Consider the following 22550-nt stretch of genomic DNA (forward strand, 5'->3'; position numbering starts at 1 on the left):
CTTCACTTTTCTTCTGAGCTCCGGCACTCGCCCTGTAGGCAGCAGATCGCACTGCTGCATGTGGGAGGAGCGCTAAAAGCCCGGGAATCGGCCTCCAGCACAGCCAGCTGCCCAATGTGAGTGTGGGAGTGCGTCATCAGGGAAGAGGGTAAGTATGTGTTTTTTTGTTTTTTTTTCATAAAGCTGCAGACTGGATGCAAAAGGGTGCCACAACTAGAGTGAGCATCTTTACTGAGGGGGCACCTAATCTGGAATAACTAGTGTGAGGGGGCACCTAATCTGCCATAACTACTGTGAGGGGGCACATATGTGGGCATAACTACTGTGAGGGGGCACATATGAAGGCATAACTACTGTGAGGGGGGCACATATGAAGGCATAACTACTGTGAGGGGGGCACATATCTGGCCATAACCACTGTGAGGGGGCACAGATCTGGACATTATTAGTGTGAGCGGACACATCTGGGCATTACTAGTGTGAGCGGACACATCTGGGCATTACTAGTGTGAGCGGACACATCTGGGCATTACTAGTGTGAGAGGGGCACATATCTGGCATAACTACTGTGAGGGGGCAGATATCTAGCCATAACTACTGTGAGGGGGCACATATCTGGGCATACCTACTGTGAGGGGGCACATATCTGGGCATACCTACTGTGAGGGGGCACATATCTGGGCATACCTACTGTGAGGGGGCACATATCTGGGCATACCTACTGTGAGGGGGCACATATCTGGGCATACCTACTGTGAGGGGGGAATATATCTTGTATAACTACTGTAAGGGGACACATATCTTGGCATAACTACTGTAAGGGGGCACAAAAGTGGGCATAACTACTGTGACAGGAACAAAGGTGGCTATATCTGCTGTGAGGGACCACAAGGAGGACATAACTTTTGTGAAGGGGCCACAAGGTGGGCTTAATTACTGTGAAGGGCCAAAATGTGGGCATTAGTACTGTGTGGTAGCACTTAGGGGGAAATGTCCTAGATTACCCTGCTATACATTGGCATGGCTCAGACTTACAGGCCAGCACAGCGCCCCCTGCTGGTGATTTCACAGGGGCAGTCACCGTCCCTTTCTTATGTGATTATTCTTTTTTTCTCTATCACCACAGGGACCTTGTTCTGCATCCAGTGAACATTACACCAACGCCAGCAACACCCTGGATGAGGTAGGACCAGATTTTATTAGTTAGGACTGGGTGAGTGTAGCCATGCATTGGGCTTAGTGTAAAAAAAAATTGCCGCCTTTGTATAAATGGGGGGGAGGGGGCAATCCAAAGTTTGCACTGGGGCCCACACTCTAGTTACATCACTGCTGCTTGTAAAACCTTCCCGAAGAACCATTTCACACTAATCTTGGAATGTCAAATGGCATAATGCAAAATTCTGTTCTATAGGTGTTCCTCCTGTTGTACCAAGCTAACACTTATTCCAGTATTGTGAAGATAGACTCGTACAAAATGATATTCTACATGCCTAATTTCTGACATGTTTGTAGAAGCCCAATTAGTTTTGCACTGATCACACCATCCACTAGAGCATGGAGTCAGGATAAGATTTCTTTTTAATTAGTAAAGACAGCTTACTAAGGAGCATAATCAATGCCCACATGAATTCTATACCCAGGTGAGTACAGCAGTAAAAGGCTACAAACTTATTAATTATTTAAAGTAGTCAACAAAAAGGTAATATTTTGAAAAAAAAATCTTAACAAAATAGTTTGAGTTTCTATTTTTAGGAAATAACTAGCTGTGCATTTCATATTCCATGTAGTGAATACAATAAAAAAAAAAAACATTAATTGTGATGTTAAAATTATAAACTTTAGGTCTCACGTACATAGAAAGAAAGGAAGACAGCACTAGGCGGTCTGATGTTTCTGTATCATGAAGCATTTGGCCCTCCGTATACTCCAGTATGGTGGCTCCAGCTCTGTATTCCTGTCTAGAAGTAATGCCTCCGTAACATGGTACCTGATAGAACATACCGTGATTTTGTGTGCTTGTATACGAAATAAGGACGGGGGCAGACTGGAAACTTTATGTGGCCCCCATGTTGTAGGTGGGGCCAGATTGACAGAAGGAATGGGACCAACACAAGTAGGTGGGGTCAGCAATACCTTCCCAGCAGAACCAGATAACAGATTGCAGCACATAAAATCTCCCCAGAACCTGTCCTTCAGTGGTTGCCATGTTCTGTCCTCTTTCCACTCCAGTTGTCTCTAAAATAAGGAGCTTAGGAGTTGAAATGTGGGCCACAGCACCAAGCCAGCCCTACTTTTAGCACTTTGACAGCCCCTAGTAATGACCCCTTTAGTGCCCCCAGTAGTATGCCCCCTAAGTGGTCAAGGAAAGAAAAAAAAAACATAAAATACTCGAGTCCCATTCCAAGGTGGAAGCCTAAGGCTTCTTCCTGCCTCCGGCCTGAGACTCTGTCCCTGCTCCATTTGTACTGTACACTGCCTCATATAGTGGCCTGTGGCCTATGAGGGTGCAGTATTTAATTGTATCGTCATCCTGAGGATGGGGACACAATTGAATCCAGGAGGGCACCCATGGCTGCCAGGTAGGTATGTAAGAACCTAATGACCCCAGGGTTAAACAGAGTAAGGCTACATTCACACGTCCGTGGTGTGTTGCGGACCCGCAAATTGCGGGTCCGCAACACACCAGCCCGTCACCCCCATAGAAATGCCTATTCTTGTCCGCAAGCTGCGGACAAGAATAGAACATGCTCTATCTTTTTGCGGAGCTGTGGACCCAAAATCGGGGCCGCGCTCCGCAATTGCGGCTGCAGACAGCACACTGTGTGCTGTCCGCATCCATTCCGTCCCCATAGAGAATGAATGGGTCCGCACCCATTCCGCAAAATTGCGGAAAGGATGCGGACCCATTTTGCGGACGTGTGAATGGAGCCTAAGGCTCCATTCACACGTCCGTGGTGTGTTGCGGACCCGCAAATTGCGGATCCGCAACACACCCGCCCGGCACCCCTATAGAAATGCCTATTCTTGTCCGCAAGCTGCGGACAAGAATAGGACATGTTCTATCTTTTGCGGAGCTGCGGACCTGAAGATCGGGGCCACGCTCCGCAAATGCGGATGCTGACAGCACACTGTGTGCTGTCCGCATCCATTCCGTCACCATAGAATATGAATGTGTCCGCACCCGTTCCGCAAAATTGCGGAACGAATGCGGACCCATTTGCGGACGTGTAAATGGAGCCTTAAGCCTGTATTCGACTGGCCAATTAATGAGGAATGCTTATTAGCGATAATCTGTCAGTGTAATACTGCTGCCGATTACCCAATGAACAAGCTCGCACATAGGGCAATCCAGATTTTTAAAGATGATTAAAAATAAATCATCGTTTGCCGGCGGCAGATTGTGCTGTCTAATCACAATCTGCTGTTGGTAAACAACTAGTCAGTATGGGGATGAGCGATAGGATAACGATCGCTCCTCCTCATACTGTGGAGGAGATCGCTGCATGTAATAGCAGCGGTCTCCTTCGCTAGCGAGCAGGCGATTGCCAGGAAGGAATGCTTCCCATCCGACAATCGCCTGCTAGATCATTTAATCTAATACAGCCCTCAGATCACTCGCAGCCGAAAGGAGAGCTCAGGTGGCCTCCTGGACATCGGTCCTCATAGTATCTACGGCCAGTCTGCCCTGAGGGGCATGTGGAGCTACAGTATGGGCCCATATATGTCTATGGGTCCATATTACAGATCCATACACCATATACTTGAGGTTTTATTGTCATTTTGGTGATAAAAAATGTGAAAGGAAAACATCATGGGGCAGATGTACAGTGCCCTGTTAAAGTATTCACCCCTCTTGGTGTTTTTAAATTTTTTTTTTTACTACAACCTGGAATTGAAATGGATTTTCTGAAAATACTGGAAAATTGAGAGTGCATATATAATATATATATATATATATATATATATATATATATATATATTTACCCCATTTGCTATGAAAACCCTAAATGAGGTCTGGTGTTGGTCCATCCAATTAACGGCTCGAGCACACAAACTTATTTTTTGTCCACATCTGGTTCGCATTTTGTGTAGGTCGTATGCGGATCTATTCACTTCGATGGGGCCGCAAAAAATGCAGGCAACACACCGTGTGCTGTCCGCATCCATATGTCCATTCCAAGGCATCCGCAAAAATATAGGACATGTCCTATTCTTGTCCACATTATGTACAAGGAGAGGACTGTTCTATTATGGGCCGGAAGTTCCATTCCACAAAATACGGAACACACACGGCCGTATCCGCGCTTTGCGGATCCGCAATTTGCGGACCACAAAACAGGCAACGGTCGTGTTGAATAAGGTTCCCTGTGTGCAATCAAAGTGTCCCTTTATGAGTATAAATACACCTGGTCTGAAAGGCGCCTAATGCCTCATTCACACGTCAGTGTTTTGGTCAGTGAGTTTCATCAGTGATTTAGACCCAAAACCAGGTGCAGAACTTTCCCTTATACCTCATGTCTGTGGAGGCTCCAATCCTGGTTTTGGCTCACAATCACTGATGGAAATCACTGACCGAACACTGACATGTGAATGAGGCTTAAAGGGGTGCTCCGAGAATTAAGAAAATGAAAATACGCAAATATTACTTTATTATAAATATATTCCCAAATACCTTTCATTAGTTATAATGGTTCGTTTTGTATAGGGAGCAATGATTAGGAGAAACAAAATGGCCGCTGTCCTGTTAGTATACACTAAACCTGTCCTAATCACACAGCAGGACAAGTTACTTCACAACACTGAAAGAAAGAGCTGCCTCATCCTCCTCTCTGCTCTGCCTGTCAGGGATTATGATCCTGACTACAGTTTAATATGATACTTAGCTGAATCTTTGTGGGAATGGAGTTTATCAGGAGACATGAAGTACAAAGAGGACAGATTGCGGTAATGGAGACAGCACACAAGTGCAGTGCTGCTGCTTATTAGCTACATCTGCTCATGAACTCCATTCCTACAGAGATTCAGCTAAAGATTTTATCATCTGTATTCGGGATCATAATCCCTGACAAGTAGAGAGGAGGATGACGCAGCTCTTTACCTCAGTGCTCTGAAGTAACTTGTCCTGTTGTGTGATTAGGACAGGTTTTTTGGGTACTAATAGGACAGCGGCCATTTTGTTTTTCCAAATGATTGCTCCCTAGACAAAATGAGCCATTATAACTAATGTAAGGTATTTGGGAATATATTTATAATGAAGTAATATTAAAGTATTTTCATTTTCTTAATTCCCAGAGAACCCCTTTAAGTCTGCAATACTACTAAACAAACATGAAGACCAAGGAGTTCTCAAAACAGGTCAGAGGCAAAGTTGTGGAGAAGTACAGATCAGGGATGGGTTATAAAAAATATCGCAAACTTTTAAAATCCCATGGGGGCACCATTAGAAGAATATGAAAAGAATATGGCACAACTACAAACCTGGCAAAAGAAGGCTCCCGGACCAGGCAAGGGGGAAATTAGTCAAAGAATCAGAGACACTGACAATAACACTGAAGGAGCTCTAAAGATCCACAGCGGAGATGGAAGTATCTGTCCGTAGGACTATTATATGCTGTAAATTGGGCTTCAGGGTAACTGCACACTAGTGTGTATTTACAAACACATTCTGAGCAGATTTTCATGTGTCATTTGCGGTTTTTGTTGCGGATTTGATGCCAGTTTGCTGCAGATCTCACCCTTTGCAAGCACATCAGGTCAATTTCCACACAGAGGAAAAAAGCAAAGTGTACATGAGATCTGTCAAATCTAATTCACTTTGCTGGTACTGTGGTTTTTCCGCCTGGAAACCTACACATAATCCACCTCGAGTGGCTAAAAAAAAACTATTTCTCAAAAGGGTTGTCAAGCCTGGTAAATGAAGGCCTATCTGCAGGACAGCTAATCAGCGGGGGTTTTGCGTGTTGGATGTCTGTTTTTAAAGAAAAACATAAGAAGCCACCTTTGTCTTTGCCAAACAACTTGTGTCAGACTTCCCAAACACTTGAAAGATAGTTCTCTGGTCAGATGACACTAAAACTGAAATTTTTGGCCATCATGCGAAATGCTATGTGTGGCGCACACTCAACACTTCCAATGACCCAAAGAACACCATTCCCACAGTGCAGCATGGTGGTGGCAACATCATGTTCTAAGGATGTTACTCATAGTCAGGTACTGGAAAACTGGTCGGGATGAAAAGGAAAAGTGGATGGCAGTCAATACAAGGTAATTCTTAAAGAAAACCGGTTTCAGTCTGCCAGAGATTTCAGACAAGGACAGAGCTAAGGGTTAAGAGTGAAATGTCTTTGAATGGCCTAGTCAAAGCCCAGATCTCAATCCAAATGATAGTCTGAGCCATGAAGACTTGAAGACTGCTGTACACCAGCATAGCCGATCTAATTTGAAAGAGTTGGAGCAGTTTTGACTGGAAAAATGGGCAAAAAAAAGAGACTTGTATTTGTAGTTGCAGCAAAAATTTAATGGGAGCTTCCTGTATACCTTCTGTTAACTGACTGATATGAAACACCTTCATAAGTAATAGCAGTGGCCATGTTATGTTCTGCAGCATACAGTGCACAATAATGCACAACGCAGCTGCTGAAGAACCTCATTTGAAAGAGGTTTCTGAAATTACCAAAATTCTCTGAAAGCCCCCACAATGTCTTAAAATATAAAAACAATCTGGTAGCTAGAGCAAGATAGCTGTATCCAGTGTGGTTCTTTAGCCCTGTACGTATGTCCCGAAATCAGTATATTTCCCAGTGGTTTTAATATCTACCCTGCAATAGTTGGTTTGACCACAATTTTGGTTTTCATGGTAACCTACTATATACAGTACTTTAGAAAATGTTGTTTTAGCCTTGTGGTGGACTAAACCACTTGGCCTCCAAAGAAGCAATGCCGTTAATGTACTAGGTAAAACATGCTTCTCAGGTACACTTCACATTTAGGAGACATTCATCCTCCATACAAGACAAAAACGCAGGCACATTGTTTTATGCCATTGTATAGAGTTGCAGGTTCTGAACAGGTGTAAAAGCCTTGTCATAAATCAGGCGCTTCCGCTGACGGCAAAGGGAGGAAACAAAGACCAGCATAAACGACCCCTATAACCTTTACCACGCTTCCTCTCCCTCTTGGCGCCCCTAGAAACATGCTATGGCCCTAAGAGTACATTATGCAGGTCGTAAAGTGAAAAATCCTCAGTAAAATCTACATGGAAAACTAGTGGATTTCACCCTGTGAAGGTATTCTCTGGGATAATTTACGTGTACGCCAGGTTTTTGACTTGAAGAAGTCGCAAACGTTTGTGTAAATGGTATTTTGCAAAAAGAAATTTGCAACTTTTTGGGGTTTTACGCCTCTCTCACTACTTTCTTTAAAAGCAGTAGGAGCTAGGTAGACAGTGTGGGGCCACTGATGCCTGATGCATTTACTATAATTTACACTAGAAAACTAGTGCCAAATCTACGCTCCTAGCTCCTATACGTTTCAGTTTCTGCCACAGGGACATCAAAATTGTGACAAATTTACGAAGAGGCAGCCTCCTGTAAACCTTAGTAAATGACCCCTAATGCTTTTAGTGGAGAAGACAGTGCCTCGTTTATGCACCATGTGGCATCACATGGAGTAGCTATGGACCCCTCATACAGAACCATAGTGAATGAGCCCTCAGAAGAGCTAGACCCACAATGATCAGGAAGCCATATTGGAAGCACACTGAGATGCGTTTATCACCGACTGGTCTCTTTCACATGCCAGTATTTTGCATTACTATCTGTAAGCCAAAACCAGTACTAGGTCCAAAACACAGAAGAAATCCAAAGAGGTCCTTTTTCAGTCTGTAGATTCCACTTTTGGTTTTGGCAAATACTAATTTAAAATATCAAAAAGGGACCCTCTGTGCTGCCATAGAAGGTGCACACCAATGGCTTTGCCGTGAGCAAGAGCCATTAAAGGGGTATTCACACAATCCACCCTTATCACCTATTCAGGTAATGAATGCCTGATTGCTGGGAGCCCCCCAGCCACTATGAAGAGGAATGAGAGGCTTAGCACCCCCATTCTAGTGATCGTGGTGGTCCAAGCAATCAGACATTTATCACCTGTCCTGTAGATATGGATTGCAGGAATACCCCTATAAGACACCCATACCTGGCAAGATGGTAAGGACTACTGATCAGTGCCACTGCCCAGTATTGCCTTAGGTATAGCTGACTGTTATATCACCCTCTTTACACACGTCATTGTAATATATTGGGGATCATTTACTAAGATTGGTCTTTCAGACACCAGTCTTAGGGTACGGTCAGAGTAATTCCTGAGGGAGTTTTGGAAGTAAAAAATCAGGAGTAGATCTTAAGAGTAGAGAAAGTATAAGGGCTCTTTCACACTAGTATGTCCCTTGTGGGAATCATGCTCCATGTGAGAGAGAGTTCGTGCTTTCTGGACTTAGAAAGAGCACGGCATTACCATGATTGATAATGCTGTGTGCCTCTGCCTGACCTCTCTGTAAAGGAATCATACTGACATAAAGCTATCAGTATAATTCTGTTACAGAAGGGTGACGCAGAGGCACACAGCATTATAAATCATGATAATAACCTGCGCTTCCTAAGTCCAGAACGCACAATCCCTCTCTCACATGGAGCGATCCCCGCAAGAGACACGCTCGTGTGAAAGAGCCCTAAAGGGCAGATATGACTTCTCTTTTTTTAAATAAAATTCTGGTTTTGGCTTCCAAAACTGCATCAGGAAACTTGACTGTGTGGCCATACCCTAAGAGGTAGAGTGGCCTGACCTGGCCCCTACCACTCCCCATTGATGAGAAAGGTGTACAAACACCCGCCGCATGGACATTGAACAGGTCGCAAAACAGGGTCTTGCAAATTTTTTACGACAAAAAGTTATACGGACCCTTAGTAAGTAACCCCCAATGAACTGGTACTTTACATAGAAATCGAATTCTCTAATCTAAGGGCCTGCCCATGCTACCTATTATGGGCACCTACTTACCCCATCTTAAATGGTAAGCAAGTTCTCACCTACCATGCGCTTACCAAAAGTTCCCTGCAGGTTCTTTTTTTTAAATGACAGGGAATAAATTTGTCCACAAACAGGAAGAATGCCCTGAGGAAAGTGGTATACATGCAGAGAGATTTACATCATGGTGACACTTATTACAATCTGTCATGTTGAACATGGTGTCTGAGCTGCAGGCAGCAGGTTACAGAGCAGGAGGAGCTGAGCAGATTGTAATGATATATAGTTCTATGGGAAAAGAGTAGGTAAAACCTGTGGCTCATGCACACAAACGTATTTTCTTTCCGTGTCCGTTACGTTTGACCGTATGTGGTATTATTCATTTCAATGGGTCTGCAAAAAAAACGGAAGTTACTTTGTGTGCATTCCGTTTCCGTAGGTCCGTTCCGCAAAAATATAGAACATGTCCTATTATTGTCTGCATTATGGACAAGGATAGTACTGTTCTATTAAGGGCCAGCTGTTCCGTTCCGCAAAATACGGAATGCACACGGACTTCATCCGTATTTTTTGCAGATCTGTTTTTGCGGACCGCAAAATACATATGGTCGTGTGCATAAGGCCTGCTCATTCTGGGCTTTGAAGTCAATGAGGCAGTGCTATCAGTGATTGACAGCTATCTCTGTATACACAGTCATAGAAGGAAGCCTGTCAATCACTGATAGGACCGACTCCTGGACTTCAAAGCCCAGAATGGGCGGGAATATAAATGAATGAGATACAAGTTTTACTAAATCTTTTCCCACAAAACGATGTATCAATCTGCTCAGCTCCTCCTGCTCTATAGCATACTGCACTTTCATGGTGACAGGTTCCCTTTAAGTGTCTTCACCAATCACTGAATTTAGTCTCACAGATGAAAACTACAATAGTTCCGCCTATGGGTGTACAAATCTGAGCATCTTATTCTTCCATTAGATGCACAGTAACACGTGCTACATATGTCTGAGCCCAGCAAGAGGGGCGACTGTAGGTCAATGACTATACAGGGCGCCACAATGAGCAGGAGCTCACAATCCAGGGGGGCTCTTTTCTACAGTAAGTGGATAGAAAACCATTTTTTATGAGACCAGATAAAATGTTACAAAAGAGAGAAATACAAAATAACCAGCATGAGGTTACATTTCACGAATGGAGCAATCCCAGCTCCAATCAATCATTGAAGTGTGATGCAGAGCTGCACTCGCTCCTTCCCCAGTATTCCAGTGATGCCACCGCACTGTCCCTATGAGGCTGACAATCTAATCCTCCATCCAGTGAGGAGACCAGTTAACCCCAGCATACTACAAAGCGCGGAGGCAGGTTAGGGGTTAATGGCCATGAGCTTATTACAGCTGAGGCCTTCTCCCCCAGTATAAAGCCCTGTTGTGCACCCAGCAGGCACAGGCTGCATCCATTCACAGCCTCAGCGCTCGCCCATTCATTGCATGCACAGCAGGGCCCTGGCACCTCAGCATGCCCCCTGCACCCCCAGGAAGGCCTGCTCCCATCACTGATGGTGCACCATCATCTCACCCACATAATGCCCACCACAAGGAGACGAGGAGGGCACCTACCAGTTCTCCTGCATCCACTGGATAGCCGCATTCTCATTGAACTGCTTCTCGAATTCATATTCCTGCAAAGTCAACACTGACATGTTCATTGCTGGATGATACCTGGGAGGGGAGTGAGCCTGAGCTTTCCTGAGAGCCTCTTATAGACACACACCTCCTCCTCCCGATCCCCTGCCTTAGGTGCCTGTGTGCCTAACTGTACCCTTGATTTAGCATTGCTCTCTCCTCGCCCTATCCTCCTCCCGGGTCACAGGCTCTCCTCCTCCTTTCTTCTGCATCCACCCTGACAGCACTGCCGCGCTGCGGTCCTAAAGCCGCCTGCTAGCCTGCACTGGAGCACCTGACAGGCACACATCTCTGAGCACAGTGCTCCCCAGCACCTGCTCTCTTATAGCTAGCAAACAAGGGCTCATTTATTTCATCAGGAGAACTAATGATACACAAAGCAGTTATTATTATTATCCTCTTATATGACCAAGGTTCAAGTCAGTTTTGGACTTTAATACTTTTCTTTAAGATATATATATATAGGAACGAAGAAAGGACAGCACTCCAAGTAAAAATATACTGGTCTTTAATCACCCATGCAGATGGCAACGTTTCAGCTCCAAACAAGAGCCTTTTTCAAGCAATGAACACAGTGTATGCTGGGGTATATATAGTCCAACCCCCATTACATCATGATACAATCAATCAACAATAAAATATACAATTTAAAGTGCAAAAGTGCATATACAATCTCCATATGTAAATACAATTGTGTAATACCCATAAGTAAAAGATGATATAATAATACATCAGAAATATAATATATGGTGTACATATTATGACCTACAACGAGGTAATTGGTGATAAGAGACAGGTGTACACAATAGTGCAAGTAATAAAAATGATGATGCCGCAAAGAAAGAAAGAAAGTGTTGACATACCCAGCGCCGTCCACCGCATCAAACATGTCGCATATCAATCGAACTGGCGTTCGGAAACAGATAGTGCGCAGACGCCAACCGCGTCCAGTCACGGCATGACGTCACCAACAATAGTTGCGGAGACACGCGCACGGACATGCGCACTACTGCCAAGAAGCTCGGTCGGCCATATTGTAAAAGGTCATTGTGTCCCACCACTGTGTATGCGCATGTCCATGCACATAAGGACAGGACAGCGCAACACGGAAATACAAGCCGTGCTATACAACAAGTATATAAAGAGGGGGCAAGGAAGGGCACTGTATCTCAAAGGACACAGGTCCCACTATCCATGGGCGAACAGTGGAGACCGCAACACGAGTGTCACGATCCTCACCCAGATCACCCACAGATCCCCCCAAAACAAACATGTTTCAATATACCGCAGTGTGGACTGACACAAAATGTAAATCGAGGCGATGAAAAACTAGCCGAACCGAAATAACAAGTCACAATGAGGGCACTCATATAGACAAGTGAGGACATGTGGATACAGTGTATGTGCACCGGGTACGTCACACATCTTGATTCCGCAGCATCATTCAAATCTGTGAATATAAAAAATCTGTGAATATAAAAAAGAAAGAAAAGAATTAGAAACATGGCTTAGTAGTGTTCAAAATACAATATGTAGCACAAGAGAAAAGGCGCATATCACATATAAAACAAAAGAGGGCAAGCAACTTATTTAAACATAAATCCCCGGATTGTAATCCACATTAAGCCCATTTGGTCTCAAACTGTTGAGAGTGTAAATCCAGAGAAGCTCTCTCTTTTTAAGAATCCGTACCCTGTTCCCCCCACGTCTGGGCATGGGTACATGATCAATTGCCCAACATTTCAGATCTTTTTTAGAATGTTTAAATTCTGTGAAATGTTTGGCAACAGGGAGGTCCTTTCTCTTTTTACGTATGGACAAACGGTGATTGTTGAGCCGCGTCTTAAGATCGGTTGAAGTTTCACCCACATATAATAACTTACATGGACAGATCAAAACATAAACCACGTAACAGGAATTACATGTAAGGTGAAAACGAATAGGGTGTAGAACTCCAGTGGTAGGATGAATAAAAGCACTGCCTTTACCCATATATTTGCAGTCGGTGCAGCACAGGCAGGGAAAGCTACCCTTGCCTAATGTGGTTAGTGCAGTCTGTACCGACATAGATCTAGGGCCAATATCTGCTCTAACCAGTTGATCCCGTAGGCTTCTAGACCTACAATATGAGAATAGGGGGGGAGATCTGAATTCCTGAATCTCACTATGACAGCCTCCCAAAATACCCCAATGCCGTTTGATGATACAGTTAATCTCTGCACTTTGTTCCGTGAATTTGGAAATAAAAGGAATCCGAGTCAAGGATCCTTCAGATGACTTCCTTTTTAGAAGATTACTTCTATCCAAATCACGGACCTTGTTGATGTGAGAATCCAATAATTTGGTAGGGTACCCCCTTTTTTTGAATTTGTTAGCCATGTTGTTTAAAGAGGAGTCTAGATTCTTAGGCTCAGAAACAATTCGTTTGACCCTGAGAAATTGTGAAAAGGGTAAGTACTTGAGTGTGTTGCGTGGATGACCACTGTTGTAACAGAGGAGGGTATTTTTATCAGTAGGTTTGGTGTAGAGCTGGGTGTGTATCCCGCTCTCACCAAATGTAACAGTGGTATCAAGAAACTGCAATTCAGTATCCGAATGGACCAACGTAAATTGCAGATCCCTGTCAACACCGTTTAAAAACCGATGAAACTCAAGTAACTGGGTGACACTACCAGTCCATATGAGGAAGATGTCGTCGATGTATCTCCACCACCGCAGCAATTGGCTGCGGTGGTGTGACACATAGACGGCATCTTCCTCAAAGCATCTCATAAAGATATTGGCGTAGGTAGGTGCCACGTTAGACCCCATTGCCACGCCTCTTTTTTGTTGGAAAAAGGTATCCTGGAACAGGAAATAGTTATGCCTCAAAACTATCTGCAATAAATCAATGATGAGCTGCCTAGCAGCCATTGTATAAGGTGAAGAGTCAAGCATACGGGAAATGGCGTCAATACCTAAATCATGATTGATAGAGGTATATAGTGAAGTGACGTCAAAGGACGCTAAATGGACCTCATGGACACCGGCAAAATCAATCTCATTCAACTTGCACAGGAAGTCGGTCGTATCTTGTACATACGACTCAGCCCCTATTGCAAATTCGTGTAGAACCTTATCCAGAAAAATAGCAATGCAACTAAAGATGGAGTCCGAACCGGAGACGATAGGTCGTCCGGGAGGATCGATAAGGGACTTGTGCACTTTTGGAAGTATATATAAAACCGGGGTCACCGGATGATCTACAGTGAGAAAAGTGCACAAGTCCTCATCAATAGTGCCTGCCAACATGGCGTCTGCCAAACATCTCTGGATAAGTCTAGCAATCTCAAACTTGGGATCACATTGAAGAACAGAGTAGACATTGGTGTCATCCAGCTGACGCTGAATCTCAGCCACATATTTGCCGGTGTCCATGATGACCACTGCGCCACCCTTGTCCGCAGGCTTGACTGTTATGGAAGAATCTTTCCTTAATTTGTCTAGCGCTTCTATTTCAAATTTAGATAGGTTAGGATGTTTAAAGGCAACATTGTCACATCTCAATCTATAGGCAGAAACATCAGACTTAACTGCAGTAATAAATGCATCAATCGAGGCCTCGTTAATGTATGGAGTGAAGTTACTTTTCAGAGACAGATCGAGGCGGCCCAGGGAGAACTCGCTAACCTGAGGCACCGCGATCCGTGTCTTAGAGTTAAACCGCATATGCCCCCATTGTCTGATAGGTGCAGGTCCCACCTCTGCCGCACCTATACCGAGAACGGAGCCCTAAAAGTAGTGGTGGGCGCACTGCGCATGCACAGACGCCCTCCATTCATTTCTATGGGGCCAACGAATATAGCTGAGCGCTGGCTCGGCTATTTCCGTCAGCCTAGCAAGCGCAGTGCACTCCTATTTACAGCCAGGTCCATAAATATTGGGACATCGACACAATTTTAACATTTTTGGCTCTATACACCACCACAATGGATTTGAAATGAGACGAACAAGATGTGCTTTAACTGCAGACTGTCAGCTTTAATTTGAGGGTATTTACATCCAAATCAGGTGAACGGTGTAGGATTTACAGCAGTTTGTATATGTGCCTCCCACTTGTTAAGGAACCAAAGTAATGGGACATAATAATAATCATAAATCAAAGTTTCACTTTTTAATACTTGGTTGCAAATCCTTTGCAGTCAATTACAGCCTGAAGTCTGGAACGCATAGACATCACCAGACGCTGGGTTTCATCTCTGGTGGTGCTCTGCCAGGCCTCTTCTGCAACTGTCTTCAGTCACTGCTTGTTCTTGGGGCATTTTCCCTTCAGTTTTGTCTTCAGCAAGTGAAATGCATGCTCAATCGGATTCAGGTCAGGTGATTGACTTAACCATTGCATAACATTCCACTTCTTTCCCTTAAAAAACTCTTTGGTTGCTTTTGCAGTATGCTTTGGGTCATTGTCCATCTGCACTGTGAAGCGCCGTCCAATGAGTTCTGAAGCATTTGGCTGAATATGAGCAGATAATATTGCCCGAAACACTTCAGAATTCATCCTGCTGCTTTTGTCAGCAGTCACATCAATAAATACAAGAGAACCAGTTCCATTGACAGCCATACATGCCCACGCCATGACACTACCACCACCATGCTTCACTGATGAGGTGGTATGCTTAGGATCATGAGCAGTTCCTTTCCTTCTCCATACTCTTCTCTTCCCATCTCTCTGGTACAAGTTGATCTTGGTCTCATCTGTCCATAGGATGTTGTTCCAGAACTGTGAAGGCTTTTTTAGATGTCATTTGGCAAACTCTAATCTGGCCTTCCTGTTTTTGAGGCTCACCAATGGTTCACATCTTGTGGTGAACCCTCTGTATTCATTCTTGTGAAGTCTTCTCTTGATTGTTGACTTTGACACACATACACCTACCTCCTGGAGAGTGTTCTTGATCTGGCCAACTGTTGTGAAGGGTGTTTTCTTCACCAGGGAAAGAATTCTTCGGTCATCCACCACAGTTGTTTTCTGTGGTCTTCTGTGTCTTTTGGCGTTGCTGAGCTCACCGATGCGTTCCTTCTTTTTAAGAATGTTCCAAACAGTTGTTTTGGCCACGCCTAATGTTTTTGCTATCTCTCTGATGGGTTGGTTTTGTTTTTTCAGCCTAATGATGGCTTGCTTCATTGATAGTGACAGCTCTTTGGATCTCATCTTGAGATGTTGACAGCAACAGATTCCAAATGCAAATAGCACGCTTGAAATGAACTCTGGACCTTTTATCTAATCATTGTAATTCGGATAATGAGAGAATAACACACACCTGGCCATGGAACAGCTGAGAAGCCAATTGTCCCATTACTTTTGGTCCCTTAACATGTGGGAGGCACATATGCAAACTGTTGTGATTCCTACACCGTTCACCTGATTTGGATGTAAATACCCTCAAATTAAAGCTGACAGTCTGCAGTTAAAGCACATCTTGTTCATTTCATTTCAAATCCATTGTGGTGGTGTATAGAGCCAAACATGTTAGAATTGTGTCGATGTCCCAATATTTATGGACCTGACTGTACTTCTATGGGTAGAGAGCTTAGTGTTGGCCGGACCCAGCCACCACATTACTGGCTCCATTCTCAATATAGGTGTGGGTCCTAGCAGTGGGACCCTCCCTTATCAGACAATGGGGATGTATCCTAGCGATATGCCCCCATCATCTCAGATCGGCATCGCGCTGCCTTCCATGCCATCAGGTCCCCCCCACAGCCCCATGGGGATCCGATGGCACTGCTGCCGCCGCCCGCACCATGAAAAGCCGCAAACCGCAGGTCTGAATTGACCTGCGGTTTGCGGCGATCGCTGACATGGGGGGGGGTCACGGGACCCCGCTGCACATTTAGCCAAGGTGCCTGCTCAATGATTTGAGCAGGCACTTTGTTCCGATCACCACCCGCCGGGCGGCGGTGATCGGAACACATGACGTACCGGTACGTCATGTGTCCGTAAGGGGTTAAACATTAAGTAGATTAAAAAATTGGGCTGGGCATACATTTTTAATAGATGGTTCCGTAAAAAACGAACGGATACGGAAGACATACAGATGCATTCCATATGCATTCCGTTTTTTTTAGCGGAACCATTGACTTGAATGGAGCCACGGAACGTGATTTGCGGGCAATAATAGGACATGTTCTATCTTTGAAAAGAACGGAAATGGTAGGCATACGGAGTACATTCCTTTTTTTTTGTGGAACCATTGAAATGAATGGTTCTGCATACAGACCGCAAACGGAATCCACAAAAATGGAACGGAAACGGTCGTGTGCAGGAGTCCTAAGGGGTCTTTCACACGAGCGGATGCCGTGTGTGGAATCCGCTGCATGAAAGACAGCCAAGCCCCACTCCGGACAGCAGAGACACGGAGCATTAACATGATTGATAATGCTCTGTGCCTCTCTGTGACCTCTTTACTATAAAATCACGGTGACAACTTTATCTCACTGTGATTTTGTAGTAAAAAGATCACAGAGAGGCACGGAGAATTATCAATCATGTTAGTGCTCCAGGTCTCTGCTGTCCAGTGCGCAGCTTGGCTCTCATTCACGCTGCGGATGACACGAATGGCATCTGATCGTGTGAAACAACACTAAGGGCTCATGCACATTTTCTTTCCGCTTCCGTTCCGTTATTTTTTTTATAAATTTTTATTGACAGAAAATGATAATACAATATAAGACATGTCCCACCAGACAATCGATGTGGGAATAGTTTACATAACGGTACAAACAATAATCAACATCTGATCAAGAATCAATGGTATTTCCATTCTAAGATTGATTGGGGGACAAGGCATCAAAAACAATACATGACCATTTTCCCAATTTTTTTTTTTTTATATGTCAAACCCCCCCTCCCTCCCAAGATCAACATTCAACAAAATTCGCTCCTTGTGGTTCACCACGTGTGTCTCCTACTACAAAAACATGTTTTACAGATATATCTCCTCCCTCAGGCCAATCGCTGTCCAGTCTTCCAAGCGTGCCCTTTGTTTTCTCCAGAAGATACCACTGAGTACCTAGAAATAGGGTTACCAGTTCCTTTATCTCGTCTTGGGGCAGCACCTTTACTATGAATCGTCTCCATTAATGGAAAAAAGCCTTCGTGGCTCTACCCTTACAGTGCTCCGTATCTAACCTTTCCATATACAAGATCTGTTTTACTATGCCCAAAACCTCCTCAATATTGGGCACCGTGGGGTACAGCCAATGCCTCAGTATACTCTTCTTTGCGGACAATAGCATTACATGTATCCCCTTGATGCCGATCACCTGCGAGGTGTTCCCCTCCAGGTCTATCGGGATATAGTGAAAGACACATTGTTGAGGAGAGAGATCCAAATCAGTGTCTCATATCTCTTTGATCTGGGCGACTACTTCCCTCAGTAGCTGGGATAAGAAAGGACACTCCCAGAGACCATGAAGGAGATTGGCTTTGGGTAGTTGACATTTTGGGCAGGCTCTAATATAATGTGCCGGAGCATCCTTGTATGATAAATCAAAAGCATATATGTCGCCTTATGAAGAATTCTGAATTGCATCTCTCTCCAGTTCTCGCAACTCACAGCCTGTCTCACTCTCTCCAGTCCCGCCCTTAGCTTTGTTGTCAGCGAGTCATCCTTGAGTTTTCTCTCCCAGTGTCTAAACACCTTGTTGCCCAGCCCTATAGAGTGAGTACTTTGGAGTCTGCTGTACAGTTCGGACAGTGTACCAAGCCCTCAAACCAAGCAAGTCTGTCCGAGTCTCCCAAACTTTTCACTTGGCCTATACAATACGAACTAATTTGGGCGTATGCTAGAAAATGTGATGGCGGGAGCTGATTTTGGGTCTGGAGTTGGGTCCATGGGATCAGTTTGTGTTCCATAGGGGTTAGAATGTGTTTTAGAGTAGAGATTCCTTTCTCCTTCCATTTATGGAATAGCAAGGACTGTCTCCCTGCCAGAAAAGCAGGAAGCGTCCGCAAGGGTATATAAGGGGTGATGTACATAGGTAATTTATATATTTTCCTGATTGCTCTCCAAGCTGCTAATGTGTCTTTTATCAAGTTATATCGTTTTACTACTGGGGGCGTATCTCTAATTCTAGAGTGCAAGAGAGCCACCAAGTCCCACGGGGCAACCAGCTCTGTTTCTAGAGCCCTATTAGAGAAGAAGGAGGTATTCCATATCAAGTCCTTAATATGTCTTGTCAGGGCTGCCAAATTATGCCTTCTAATATCCGGTAGATGGATTCCACCCTCCAATTTTGTCAGAAAGCTTTTCATAACTAATTCTGGGGTGTTTTTTTTCCCCACAGAAATTGTATGAAGGCCCTTATAATTTAGTTTACATCTTGATGTTTTATGAGTAGGGGTATAGTTTGCATCGGATATAATAGTCTAGCAAAACTGATCATCCTCAGGAGGTGTGCCCTTCCGAATAAGGATAGTGGGAGGTTAGACTATCTCTCCAGCTCCACTTCTATTTTTCTAATCAGAGGGTCATAATTTAGTGAATAAAGAGAAGTTGGATGTCTCCCAATTTTGACCCCCAAATACGTCAGATAGTTTGGAACTAACTCAACTCTAGAGTTGAGTCTGGTCGTAGGTAACACCCTTGCAAGTAGAGGAGCTGGCTTTTGCTCACGTTTATTTTGTAGCCTGTGGCCTCTTCATAGTAAAGGAAAGTGTCTAACACCATATTTAGATGGTCTCTTGGGGAGTCGAGGAAGATTAGTATATCGTCAGCAAAGTATATTAATTTGACCTCTTGCTTTCGTGCCCTAATTCTCCTGAAAAAATTTGTCTGTATTAGATATCGAAACCAGCGGTTCCAGAGCCAAATTAGTGGGGAGAGAGGACAACACTGTCTGGTGCCCCTCATAAGCTGAAAAGCCTCAGACAGAAAACCCGGGAAGCTGACCCTTGCCTGTAGTCTCCTGTACAAACCTTCCAGTGCCTAGCGAATCTGGCCTTTAAAACCAAATGCGTCCAGGGACCATCGCAGCCATTGCCAGTTGACATTGTCGAAAGCCTTTTCTGCATCTAATGACAGAAGGGCCGGATGGTCCCTCTTGGCACTGCTCTGACCGAGATAGTCCTGCACAGTGAGCACCATTCTAATATTCGTTACTGCTGCTCTGCACTTGGTAAATCCAACCTGATGACGTCCGATCAGATCCGGCATATAATTTCATGATTTTCCTATTTTATGACGTAAAGTCATGATTTTATTAAAGACACGGAGGCGAGTATTGCTTTAACTTCCTTTACTGTTACCATAGCAGCAAAGAATGAATATGTCAATCAAAAGAAAAAACCATAGTAACCGACTCCTCCCCACTATCCCAGCATATAATGACTCCACGCTCTGGGATCATCCTCTTTCTTTGAGCAGCTACTCCAACTGCAGAACTCTTCCGGAAATTACGCCTCCCGGACCTCAACCGACAACTTGAACCTTTAAACCAAACTTTTCAACAGAAGGAGAAACGGTCTTTGACGATGTAACGGAATCAACCCCGTAATCTGAACCGGAACTGTAGAGAAAACGACGTCTCAGCCTGTAGGATGAAAAAACCAAGATAGACTCACAAGGCAATGGAATGAAAAAATCAAACCTAAATCTCAAATCAGAAATAAATAATACAGAAAAAATGTCATAACAAGCAATGGAAAAACATATCCACATTCAAGACAATCCAAGAAGGGGTGGGAAGGGTGGGCAATACTCGCCTCCGTGTCTTTAATAAAATCATGACTTTACGTCATAAAATAGGAAAATCATGAAATTTTATCACAAGACACGGAGGCTTCGTATTGCTAGTTTAAAGCTGAGAAATGACAGAATCAAAAGCATGTGTAGCAGGACGAAAATAAAATTCACGAAAAGTGGAAACCCTAGACCAGTCCGCCAAGCGCATAACGTCCTCCAGACGGGCCCCTGAGATTGACATGGAGGTAGCAGAGGCACTGCGGACGGAATGAGCCGTGAAGATATTGGTGTCAATACCTGCCTGACTCATGACTTCTTTAACCCAGCGCGACAGGGTCACGCTGGATACCGGAGCATAGGGTCTCCTAAAAGAGATAAACAGATTAGGAAAAGTAGGATTACGCAGGGAAGCAGTACGAGATTCATACTCCTGTAAGCATGTAACCGGACAAAGTTGTGGGGACTGCCGGAAAGCAGGATAAGAGACTGAACGAATGCCCGTCTTAGTACGTCTGGAAATGTTAAAAAGAACACCATCTGGGGTAAATGATCGTGCATCGTAGTCTAGGGCCCGGACATCCGAAACCCTCTTACAAGAGATGAGACATAACAATGTAACTAACTTCGCTGAGAGCTGGCGAAGGGACAACTGGTCATTAGAAGACCATGAGGATAAAAAGTTCAAAACTAACCCCACATCCCAAGTTGTAGAGAACCGAGGTCTGGGAGGTCTAGTCAGACGAGAGCCTTTTAACAAGCGACACATCAGAGGATGTTGACCCGCAGGACAACCCTCAAAACCCTCGTGCCGAGGATATCGCTGATCTGTAGAGGTTTATCGTACGATAAGCCTTACCGGAATCATACAAAGAAGACAAGAATGACAAGACTGAAACTACAGGGGCTCGAAGGGGATCCAGATCGCGTTCTCCGCACCAACGAGCCCAAGCGTCCCAGGCGGCTCGATAAGCCCGTCTGGTACCGGGAGCCCATGCGTTCTCCAATAGGAAAACAGTTGTGTTCGAAACTCCAGACAGTGAGCCGGAACACCCGAGATCCTGCAAGCGAGAAGGCGAAGTAAACCTGCTTGAATAAGGGGGTGGGCCTCCCCCGATGAGTCTCGCAGCAGAAAGGGGAGATCCGGCAGGAGGAGAGGAGGTTGCACCAACAGGTCCAGAACCAGAGGGAACCAAGGTTGAGATCGCCACAGAGGTAGAACTAAGACCAACTCCGCCGCTTGGCGCTGAACTTGAAGGAGAACCCAGGGAATCAAAGCAAATGGGGGAAAGGCATACATTAACACTCCCTTCCACTGTTGTAGGAATGCGTCCACTGCTTCTGCCAGAGGATCCGGTCGCCAGCTGAAGAACCTGGATATCTGGGCGTTCAAACGATTGGCAAATAAATCCACTGAGGGAAGACCCCAGTGAGATGATATAGCTAGGAATACCTCCTCGTCTAACTTCCAATCGCTGGAATCCGTGAAATAACGTGAATTCCAGTCCGCCAACGTATTGTGGAGGCCGGGAAGATGCTCCGCTATCACTACAATACCCTTGGCGAGGCAGAATTCCCAAAAGTCCTGAGCTAGGTAGGTGAGGACTGAGGAACGAGTTCCGCCCATCCCGTTGACGTATCGGACTGCGGACACGTTGTCCATCCGCAGTCTGATACAGGTAGTGAGCGTGCCATTGGCGAAACTGGGAATCACCAGAGACCCTGCCAGCAATTCCAGTCCGTTGATATGGAGACGAGACTCCTCGGAGGACCAGGGGGCCCCCGGTGGACACCCCATTGCAGTGGGCTCCCCAACCGCGTAAGCTGGCGTCCGACTCTATGATTAAGTCCGGTACCGGACCGAATAAGGCCTTGCCATTCCAGACCGATAGGTTCTGGATCCACCACCGTAGCTCGTCCCTCGTCTCTGCGTCCAGAGTGATCATGTCCGAGTACGTGGCCCCAGTCCGGAGATGGGCAATCTTGAGCCTCTGAAGGGCCCGGTAGTGCAAGGGAGCTGGAAAAATGGCCTGGATAGAAGCAGCTAGAAGTCCTATTAGACGTGCCAGGTGTCGAAGAGACAATTGAGGTAGGAGCAGCGCATGTCGCAATTCTTTGCGAATAGATT

At 44.9% G+C, this 22550-nt stretch overlaps 1 protein-coding gene across 1 annotated transcript in view; it reads right to left on the minus strand.

The window, feature by feature from the left end:
• Positions 1-10851, minus strand: part of ELOVL6 (ELOVL fatty acid elongase 6) — a 147868-nt gene extending 137017 nt beyond the window's left edge. The window contains exon 1 of the mRNA XM_040418372.1: positions 10638-10851. Within this exon, the coding sequence (XP_040274306.1) occupies positions 10638-10726 (89 nt within the window). The 5' untranslated portion in view covers positions 10727-10851. The remainder of the gene's footprint in view (positions 1-10637) is intronic.
• Between the last annotated feature and the right edge of the window lie 11699 nt (positions 10852-22550).

This window comes from Bufo bufo, chromosome 2 (genome assembly GCF_905171765.1).
Source record: "Bufo bufo chromosome 2, aBufBuf1.1, whole genome shotgun sequence".
NCBI lineage: Eukaryota > Metazoa > Chordata > Amphibia > Anura > Bufonidae > Bufo > Bufo bufo.